The sequence below is a fragment of the Nanorana parkeri genome, unplaced genomic scaffold (genome assembly GCF_000935625.1).
Source record: "Nanorana parkeri isolate BGI_ZX_2015 unplaced genomic scaffold, ASM93562v1 scaffold240, whole genome shotgun sequence".
Classification (NCBI taxonomy): Eukaryota; Metazoa; Chordata; class Amphibia; order Anura; family Dicroglossidae; genus Nanorana; species Nanorana parkeri.
Genome location: NW_017306508.1, coordinates 992,920 through 1,004,347, shown reverse-complemented (window position 1 = coordinate 1,004,347; position 11,428 = coordinate 992,920). Strand labels below are relative to the sequence as shown.

The 11,428-nt window shown below is 46.6% G+C and overlaps 1 protein-coding gene across 1 annotated transcript in view; it reads left to right on the top strand.

Moving 5' to 3' along the window:
* FBXO28 (F-box protein 28) overlaps positions 1-11,428 on the top strand; it is a 30,288-nt gene that overhangs the window by 12,982 nt on the left and 5,878 nt on the right. The window contains exons 3-4 of the mRNA XM_018556496.1: positions 7,346-7,455; positions 10,920-11,058. Coding sequence (XP_018411998.1) covers positions 7,346-7,455; positions 10,920-11,058 — 249 coding nt within the window. The remainder of the gene's footprint in view (positions 1-7,345; positions 7,456-10,919; positions 11,059-11,428) is intronic.

The window sequence follows — 11,428 nt, the reverse complement described above, 5'->3', positions numbered from 1 at the left end:
ACACCTTCCAAGGACACCCCCATCCTCTGTATACTGCCCCCTGCATAATACCCCCCTATGCATTCCAGGTGGTCAATACATTTTACAACTTCCACATAAGACCTCGCACCTACTGCTGACAAGACGGAAAAACATATTACCCCTGACTACTTGTTGTAATACCCCTTTACACTTGTCTGGAGTACAGTGCAAATTACCCTTACCCCCCTTGTGTAATACCCCCTACATCAACCATAGATGACAGTATAGCGATCATCCCAGTTGTATGCCCAACACCCTGCCCCCCAATTTCCACCCCTTTACTTTTCCATTAACAAGGTGCCTCCACTCTTGGCCCCTTCTGCATTATACCCCGCCTTATCATGGGGGCACCGAGGGGCAAACACTCCCCTGTCAACATTTGTGTCCTGCACAGGTGGAAGACCCCGCACCTTATTCCTCTGCGTACTGTCTCTTCCCTGGGGGTCACCATACACTGTCCCTGTCCTTGCTCTCCTTATGTACACTTACCCCTTTATATAGGTTACCCCTTTATATCGCACACTCTGCCTCAAGCATTTCCCCGGCACACTTCTTCTTTACTCCAAAATAATGTCTTACAAGGCACTGTGCCATACCCCATGCATCCTACCCCCTTCCTCCACCACTAACCTGAGGGCTCCTCAGGAGGGAGACCCTATACCAGGGGTAGCCAAACTTCAGCCCTCCAGCTGTTGTGGAACTACAAGTCCCACGAGGCATTGCAAGACTGACAGCCAGAGGCAGATGCGTCACGGATTTGTAGTTTCATCACAGCTGGAGGGACTTCGGAGACACCTACCTTATACCCTGCACCTCATATAGACTCAACCCCTCGAGTGGAGGTTTTATCAGACCGTTTACCATCGCAGACCCATCCCTCCCTCCCATGTAACAAAGAACTTGCAGCCGTTTCTCTTGCGCTTTGCAACTCCTTTGCCTGCAATATCAGACAGCAAACTGCAGCATTGTGCAACCTATTTACTATTGTATTTGTATTTTTTAAAATGAATTTAGGTGATATGTACACTTAAATCTGAAGGTAAATTACATTGTTTTGGGGGGGTGGAGGGGGGTATGCAGCACCAGGGACATAACCTACCTCTATGGAAGTGTGTCCCATGTACTGCTAGGCTGCTGCTTAAGTGACACAGGCTGGCTCCTGAATTCAATATTAATTTGTCCACGCTACAATCATAGCAAAATGCATTGCAGCTGCGCAGACTCACGCATTTCTGGTGTGAACTAGCCCTGATTCATACATCCCTTCTGCGGCTCAGAAGTAGCCTCCATATAAAACATGCCACTGACCCCTTAGGGGTGTGTGTGCGTTTTAAATGTAAAGTGGTTTGTTTTTTTGTACATTTTCTTTCTTTTTAATGAGGTGGAATTTAGTGGAATATACAATATTGTATCATTGTGTATGTATAGCTAAGTAAGGCCTCGTGCACACAACCTCATGAGGACATAAACCACAAATTGCAGTCATATTTCTGTGCCCAGGATACACAGCTGTGGCATACAGCCGCCCATAGTAGTGAATGGGTGTAGGCGGCTGTATGCAGGTTTATGCACTAGCGCAAACCAGCACATGCATACAAGCGAACAGCTAGCCTGCATCCGGAGCGTATGGTTTTACACGCGCGTGCGCATATATGCAAGTAGCGGCTTAAACTCAATAAAGAAAATTAACTTTTTTTATCTTTTTCCCACCCTATCCAAAGGCTTTAACATTTCCTTTGTAAACAAAGGCTGTATGTGTGTGTATATATGTATTACTAGCAAAAGTTTGCCCGTTGGTTTGGGATGAATATGGAAATACATGTTGGTGTTGGCGAAGTCTTCAAGTGACAAAATGCGTGTAGTTGCAGTGATGGCAAGCACAGAAAAGCACGTTGTTGCAGTGTTGGCCAGTGCGTGGCGTTGCGTTGTGTGTGAGTGCCAAAGGGCACATTGGTGCAGTGTGGGTGAGTGCAGGAGTATGCATTGCTGTGCCATCGGCAAACATGCGTGTAATGTCTGCTTGTGCAGGAATGTGTAGTCTTGGTAAAAGCAGAAGTGTACAGTGTTGTGGTGTTGGCAAGTACGGTTTTGTTGGGTGTAGCTGTGACGTTGGCTTGTGCAGCAGAAATGTGTGCAGGTGCTATGCTGGCAAATTCAGAAATGCATGTCATTGTGGTGTAGGCGATTTGCAAGATTGCAGCATTGCGAAGTGTGCACAATTGCAATAAAGGGCAGGTTGGTAAAGTGTTGACAAGTGCATTCTTGCAGAGTTAAGGTGCCCATACACCTTACGACCATCGCAAGACTTTTGTCTTGCGATGGTCGTATGCTTATTGAAAGCTCGTACAATCTGCCCACCTTGGACGGGCAGATCGTACTTGCGATCATCGAAAGCCCGCCCCACTGAGGGGCGGGCTTCCGATGACCGCAATGCCGAACGGGCAGTGTGCGCGTGCGCACACCGTCCTGTTCCACAGCTATCGAACGAGCAGGCTAGAAACCTGCCGACAATCGTACGATTCTCGGCGGGTTTTCGAGCATGCTGGTTCGACAAAAGATGTGCGACCGTACAGTAGAAACGGTCGCACGTCTTCGTTCACACTGCACGATTCTCGTACGATCGCGGGATTTCCCGCGATTCTCGTACGAGAATCGAGCAGTGTATGGGCACCTTTGGCAGTGCAGTTTGCATGCAGGTGCAGACTAGAGTGATATCAGCAGATACAAATATGTGCATCGGTGCCGTGTCTGCAAGTGTAGAAATGCATGTTGGTGAGTGCAGTAGTGTGATATCTGCAACTAGAGTGGCCGTGCTTGCTAGTGCAGAAGTGCATGGAGATGCAGTGTCGGTGTGTGCAAAATTGTATGTTGGTGCAGGCAAGCGCAAAAGCCGTCATAGATTCATAGTCTCTTAGTCGATGAGAATAAATATACCTACAGTTTGTAGTCGACGGGTGCAGAATTGTTGGCTAGTGCAGAGTGTGAAAAGATGCAGTGGTGGCGAGCGGGGTCCTGCTTGCCACGTACAGTGGTGGCGAGCGGGGTCCTGCTTGCCGGGTGCAGTGGTGGCGAGCGGGGTCCTGCTTGCCGGGTGCAGTGGTGGCGAGCGGGGTCCTGCTTGCCGGGTGCTTCTGAACCATTTATGCCACAAATGTGATGTGCGAAGTCTTCCCTTTACCAGATCTGTCTCAGTGGGTGCTCGATGTCCTCCTCCCATGACATGTATAATGTGTAGGTGTAAGAATTGGCATTTCTAGTGTAAGACGGTAGCTATGAAGAGGCCCACACTCGAGATCTGACTTTACTCCTACCCTAGTAGAGCGCTTTAGGGCAATATTCAGTCACAATCTTGGAAATGAAAAACGCACCAAAGTCTTCTCCTCAAAGATGAATCTCTTATTGAATATAGAAGATTAAGATGGCGCCGCTTCAAATTGGCAAAGTTTTGGATCACTTGGGACCCTTTCTAAAACCACTCTGAGATTATATATGATCCGAAATATCTCTAGTTTGGAGTTCATTAAGCAAGTTTAATATTCAATAACAATTCTGTTTTTTCTTAGAGCAGACGACCTCAATGCCATTCCCATTTGTATGATGGCAGTAGATCAGGGCTGGACTAATTCCGGGAGCCAGGTAGCCAGTGCTCCTTAAAAATGACAGCTGGCTCCTTACTTTTGAGGATTCCACTCCAAAAAACAAAAACAAATGTTCCTGGATTGGACAGACTAGCTCCTGAATTCCATATACATTTGTCTACCTCTGCAGTAAAATGTGAGAACAGTAGTGCATGCAGGTTACCAGATGTCTCCTACAACTGGTTGCTACAGTCCTCTTTTAGGCCAGGTTCACTCTTGCGCGATCCATGACCGTGGCAATCGTGCAGGAAACTGGGAGGATTGCTGTGCAGTCACGGAGTCTCACACCACCGCTGAGCGTACTGGTGGTGTCATTCTTTTCTAATGGCACCATAGACGCGCTGAGCAGATCGGGCAGTTTCCTGCCGTGATTCCGCCCGTGCAATCGCAGCTTTAAAAAAAGCCGCGCGCGACAAAAAAAGAAAGGTACATGTACCTTTTTTCAGCGATTGCCACACGGATGCCACCCCATTGAAATTAATGGGGCAGGGTGGTAACTGCACACGATTGGGCGGTCCCAGGATCGCGCAGCTCTGCACCAGTCCTTAAGTTGGCCAAGTCCTGCTGAATTGGCCAAAATTTGACCATTGTTTGGACCCACCTGCCACCGTCAGATGACAATAGACCGTCGGGGAGGATTCCTTTGCATAGATGAAGGAATCCTTAGTAGTGTATGGCCAGCCTTATCCATTCATTGTCCCACTATGGGGGACTTGACACCCTTCCCCATCTACCTTGGCAGCAGACACCCCCTTTAATCATAAGACTCTACCTGGTATCCTCTGTACTTGCAGCAACATGTGTAGGAGATTGCTACGCAGCAGGATTTCATTCCTTCTATTGCTGAAACGGGGACACCTTTGAAGGGACCCTGCACCTTACTACTTGGATTGTAGCAAGGAATCCGATTATCCAATTTCTTATCTCATCTGTGGGATCTCTGCAGTTTTAGGAACATTTGCATCATACTTCTGCCATCCCTGCAGTAGTCTGTGGTGATGGTGGGGGCTGTAGTACACCCACGTCTCCACACTAAGGTAATCAAGTTCTCTTTAAAGATAGCATCAAGCTATAGCGCTGTGCCAGCTTCTGAGCTTCAGGCAACATCAAGGTGGATTAGACGGTTTTAATCACTTGTTTATTTGCAGTGCGCCTGACATTTTCTCCTTGTGTGAAATGATTCTGCCACAGAACTTCTCAGGTGGCAGATGTGTTGTCATTGGCATTTCTGCGCAGGTTTTTCAGCGGACGAGGACAGTTGTTTGCAGACCCTCACTTCACAGCCAGTTACAAGGTGCTGGGTACAGGGATCCAAATGTGAATATTTTTGCACAATTTCCTGCGTCTTAAACTGCGTGGTGAATTTTGTATCATTGCTTTCAGTGGAATGGTGCTCACAAGGGGGGTTGCAGTTTAGCTGTTTGTTCTGACTTGCTTCTTCTATAGAGTTGAATGCATCACTTTATATGTGTACGAGCAGGCTGATACGAAAAGCAAGAAGTACCAATCTGTGGTGGATGAGTGATAAAGAAAATCCAAGCAGATTAAATGTCCTACAGTGAATGGGAACTGCCATTGCTGACTTGTTAAAGCCAACCTGTGATTTGCGCAAGCACTGCAAAGGAGAGAAGAGCATCTTATGTCTGTTACCTTTTATAGTGAACATGTCGTGTTGGGCGCTACCATTGGTCACTTTTCTGAACGTGCAATCTCAGGCCTGGAATCCAAATTCCAAATACTTAAAGGAGAACTATGAGGTGAGTGCTTTTCACTCACCTCATAGTTCTAGCCGACCTGTGACAATGAGACTGTCACAGGTCGGCTCTGTAGATCGAGAAGTGAGTGAACACATACCAGCGTTCGCTCACTTCTCGATCCTGTCACGCCAGAGAGCCGTGACAGGGGAGAGGTTGGATTCCCTCCTCTCCGATCCGCCAGCGCTGACTGGCGGATCGGAGGGGGCGGGTACAGCTGGCTCTGCCTCTAGATAGTCAGAGACAGCTGTCACTCACGCAGCTGGGCGGATCCAGACATAATTGTATATAAAGCTATATGCCACCTGAGGCGTAGAATGGGGGTGTTGGAGGTTGCTGCTGACAGTGCTTTATGTAGGTCAGTCCTTTCTAGGACGGAAAGGGTTTGGGGGGGGTCTTTAAATACATTGGAAAAAGTGTCCGGCGCAGCCCCAGTACCATCCGGTGTGAGGGAGCTCTTAGAAAAAGTCAAGTCACCAACCTGGTTGTTCTGTTTGGCAGATCTCTGTAAAGTTTAGGACCGGATAGATAGAAATCTAAGATCCTTTTGCAGGTAAACAGTTGCCATATATGTATTTCAACTGTATATTTGGTTGTTTTATCAGGCGCTCACCTTTTGGGTAATGAAGCAAAGACCTGGGTGTCAGCCCTGGAGCATACCCATTAATAAAATGTCAGCAAGGGCATCAAAGCTATTTGTGTCCTTGCAGATTCACATGGTATTCCCAGCCAGCTTTGGCTCTCAGCTCAGTTTCCTCCTGATACGTGTGCGGTGTTCCATGTATGTTGCAGTGATTGTATTCTGCCTGGCCCTCAGCTGCCAGTTATGGAATAAAGCAGAGGGCAGTTCTGTCATTGAGACCTAAAAGCGAATATCTGAGAAATGATTTGGTAACCCTCTTGAAAGCCATGCAAGTAGACCCGATATGTAGCTTAACAGAGAAGAGCTTTCATTAGTTCTACATGGCAATACGCAGCAAATATACAATGCTTTAAAATTCAGACAGGGTCATCTGTTCCCATTTCTTATTCTTCAGCCCAGACAGTTTGATTTTATGGAAAGTACTAAAGTGCTGCAAAGTGCGGCCTTGCACACAGAGCCTGCCTGTTCTTTCTTATAAGCTGGAGATGCGTCTGTCTTACCCTGATGTATTATTTGCAATAATCCTCTGGTGAGTGTAGAGGTTGATGGCATCAGTGATCCCTGAGCCGGAGATTGCTTGGATCTGCTCTAGGTACGGCTCCTTTCTTACTCCGTCTCTAGCGGCACAATGGATTCATTCATAATACAGCTGATGCAGCCCTTTGCTGATTTCATTATGGCAAGCATGACAAATTGATCTAGAATTCTAAGGCGGTCAGTTGGTCTTTTTTAAAGAGCATTTGCTGGTATAACAGGCGATAGATTTTTGTTGGCAGATATTGGCTAATGTCATGAATGGTTAGTCTACAAACTCGTATTGCTATCCTTGTTTAGTCCAAGGGAGAGTACTCCGGCCACATCTCTAAATGATATGATCTGCCATCTTGATGGATGGGTATCTCTCAGGCAAGCGCAAACAGGTGAGGTGCACGTATATGTGGCACAGGAGATGGACAGGTCCCAAAACCTCAAACACCTATTCACCCTAGGTAGTCATTGTGCTTCATAATTTGTACCTCGGTCTATATGTTTTGTGGTACATGAGTCTTGACAAGCCGCATAACCGTTCAGATCATTCCTGCTCATTATCAGGGGTGATGCAATTGTTGGTGTTATTTGTGATGCAATGGAAACCTTAAGGGACCCGCTATTTTATGGAGGCTGTACGGTGCTTTTTGCCATGGCTCAGTCCTCTTCACTATAACCTGCCTGCTTCTTTTTTTGAGCAGGGAGAGGATGCCATTGCTGGTTACTTCCTAGTATACTTACATGTTCTCTTTGTGTTTTAGGTGTGTAAGCGTATGGATCAGGAGTGTCAACGCATGCTCAACCAGGGATTCCTGCGGGTGGAGCGCTACCACAGCCTGTGTCAAAAACAGGTCAAAGCACAGCTGCCCAGGTGTGTACACCCCTCCATTGTTACCAGATGTGACTGTTAGGAGTGGCGACAAGGTGCCTGCTATACATATGTGTCTAGTCAGATGGCCTAGAGGTTTAATGGATTTGTTGCTTTATCCTTTTTGCCCCTAACCTAACCCACCCTCCCTGCAGATGCATACTTAACTTTAATCTGGTGGATGCAGTTCCACTGTTTATTTATTACAGGTATTTATATAGCGCCGACAATTTACGCAGCACTTTACATAGTTGCACATTCACATCAGTCCCTACCCTCAAGGAGGTTACATTCTAAGGTCCCTATCTCACATGCATACATACGAGGGCCAACTTAGAGAGGAGACAATTAACCTACCAGCATGTCTTTGGAGTACATCGAGCAGAGCAAGTCTTCACTATCTTGGCCGTTACTGGTTTCTATGTGGCTGTGTCCCTAAAATGGTACAGATCGGAGAGGGTCCCTTAGAATTCTAAGCTGTCATGTGAGACAGTAACATTTACACCGCTGGATGTAAACAAACAGCAGAACTATATAGCTGTCAGGTTAGGAAATGTGGAGGGGAGAGAGTCTGAAATGCGGTCTTGTTATTGAGTGGGTCTATAAGACATTTTCCTTGTGGCAATTTCAATCACGTATACTGTTCAGTCAGAGTGAAATATGACCATAAGGTCCTGAACTGATCCAACTTATCTTGTTTGGTGAAAAGTAATTCTTCCTTTTCATAAACCTGATGGACCTGAGCAATCTATTCTGCCACAGAAGATATGTGATCCTCCATCCAGCGGTGTGGTATGATCATCTGAGCTGCAATAAGATGTCTATGTAGAGAGTTATTGGGACCAGAATCTGATTCTGCTCGCCAATGTAATAAAAAAAACGATAGAACTAAATATTGCATAGCGGAACCCGTGATTAGTGTTTATGGCCTCATGTGGCACCATTGGGTTTGAATATGCGGGCAAGACAAGAAAATTTGAAGGAGGGTACCTACTTCACTTTGACATTGCCAACAGGATTGTGGAATGGTGGGGTATATGTGATGGAGAAGTTGGGGGGTGGGGGACTTTTCCTGTACTAGAAGGTTAATCATTTGTAATTAGTCTCCTGCAACTTATTAATGGTGCACTTGTGGACGGTCCTACAGATATCTGAGCAACAGTCTTCAGAAATAGTAATGTTGCGTTCACATTCCCATTTCCTCTACAGAGGGAGTATGTGTTTTCAAGTTGTCCTTTCGTATAAGTGTATATAGCCATCAGATCAAGTTCCTAGAGGAGCTGTCTACTGAGCAGGTTTTCTCGAAGGGGGTAAAAGGTCTAGAGAAGTTTACTTTGCGGTCAGACAATGTTGAGTCTAAAAATGAGACCACCAGGCAATAACCCCGTGGTTCCAGTATTTGGATAGGTCAGTTTTGGATATAAATATCTGGGATTTGACGCAGGTTTTTGCTTTGTCACTCCATTTCTCATATGAGCGTCAGCAGTTACGCAGAAAAGGGAAAGTGGTCACACAGTAAAAAAAAACCTCCACTAAGGGCTCAGCTACACTTAAAGGAGAACTATGAGGTGAGTGAAAATCACTCATCCTCATAGTTCTAGCCGACCTGTGACAATGAGACTGTCACACGTCGGCTCAATAGATCGGGAAGTGAGCTAACACATAGCGTTGCTCGCTCACTTCTCGATCATCTCCCTGCAGAGAGCCGTGACTGTCACTCACGGCTCCCTGCAGGGATTTCCACGCTCCACCAGCGCTGACTGGCGGAATGGAAGGGGGAGGGTACAGCTGGCTCTGCCTCTAGATAGGCAGACCAAGCTGTCAAATCACGCAGCTGGGTGGATCTCGACAGTAATGTCGGGATCCGTCCCGGCTGCGTCGTCTCAGTATACAGCTCGCGGTATACTGAGCTTTGGGTGGCGGGAGGACGCTGGTTTGTGTCCTCCCGTTACCCTTAGGAGAACTATGGGGAAAAGCCCTGACCCCATAGTTCTCCAAGGCTGTGACACGCTGCGCTTGGAGCGGCGGCGTGCTGCCTTCGCGTGCAGTGTGTCATGTAATTTTTTTTCTCTCTGGCACGTAAGCTTGTGGGAGCTCACAAAGCTGAGCATGCTGAGATGAAAAATTTTATCTTCATCGGCTCACACGTATAAACCCGCGTGTCACTATGCAAACTCCGGTTGTTGTGCACGAGCCGATTGGCTGAAGATGCATCTGGCTGCACTCAGCTCACAAACTGCATGCAAAGCTCCGTGCCTGACAGGTTTGCTTCAATCTGCACGGCTTCGCATACAGTGTGTCACGGGCTATATCCATTTTGATGCGCTGCATTAAGGCAGTCCATTAGTTTGACATAACACACCAGAATAGCCAAAAACATTGACACACAGCATTTTTTCCAACTCAGAACACCGTAATGCATCTTAATACATTACTGTGGTTTGTGGTGTGCTGTAACACATGTATGTTTGAGGTCCATTGGATAACTGCATGGGGGGCGCCATTTAGAATAAATGGCACCACAAAACTCTAGTGCATATAAAGTGCATTGTTGTATGCATTACCGTCACTGCAAAAAGTGTGATTTGCCCCGCAGTGACACTAAACTCGGGAGTTAAATCTTAAAAATACATGCAAGTACCCTAACTATTAACAATACACTTATTTGTGTATCACTCGGCTGAAGATCCTCAAATCATCTCTGAATTGGTGCTGACACTGTCCTTCCTTCTGGAGGGGGGCTACTTTTGTCCTCCGTGGTCCCTGTCTGTGTTGTAGTCACCTCTCCAAGATCACTCCAGTGATGGACTACAATCTCAATACAAATTGGTAAACTAAACATGAGATTGTAGTCCATCACTGGAGTGATCTTGGAGAGGTGACTACAACACAGACAGGGACCACGGAGGACAAAAGTAGCCCCCCTCCAGAAGGAAGGACAGTGTCAGCACCAATTCAGAGATGATTGGAGGATCTACAGCCGAGTGATACACAAATAAGTCACATTTCTGTTAAAAGTTAGTTTTGCTTAATGCCCAGTACCTTTCTGTAACCTTTTATTACGTATTAGGCACCGTTCACATTGAGCGATTTATCGCAGGTAATTCCCGCGATATCGCGGCTATTTACCGCGCGATATCGCTCTTCAATGCTTTGCAATGGGGCAAAGGGTCCTGCTGTCGCGCGTCGTGTGTCACTACAGCAGGACCCTTTTTGGAGCGGTTTTTGCCGCGATTCTTGCTTGCTCAATGCAAGCATTTGCGCGATATCGCGCAAAATGCAAATCGCGTGACAAACGTGCGATTTGCGAATCGCACAGTGTGAATGGGGCCTCAATCGTTACAGAGCTGCATTCATTTGTTTCCCCAGAGTTCAACTTTAAAGACCCCCTTTGACCATTGTTCATGTATCCCCCCCCCCTGTCATGTGTATCATTGTTCAACTTTGCCATGTGACCTTTTGCGCAGGAGGGAATCTGAGAGGCGGAATCACTCGCTGGCACGCCATGCCGACATCCTGGCCGCGGTCGAGACTCGGCTCTCTTTACTCAACATGACGTTTATGAAATACGTGGACTCCAATCTCTGTTGTTTTATTCCTGGGAAGGTGAGATGTTCGCTGTGCAAATCACTTCCTGTAATTACATTCGACCATTTTTCTGGGGCGGAAAATGAATCCACCTTGTTTTTAATGTCCGCAGTCCCCAGGTGAATGTGAAGCCAATGTACAGCTGTGTCCATAGGGCTCAAGCTGCAATAAGGGATTACATCTGAACTCTAGGCAAACCGCTAAATGCTCAGCTGAAATACATACATGGGACATAACCAAACTAACTTTTTTTTTTTTTTAATTGGTTGCCACATTATACATTTTAGATTTTGTAATCTACCCTAATGGTTTTACAAGGGCACAAATTGGCAAAAAAGATGTCTGAGGAATCCATTTAATCGGCCACTTCTGGGAGAGTTGAATCCCT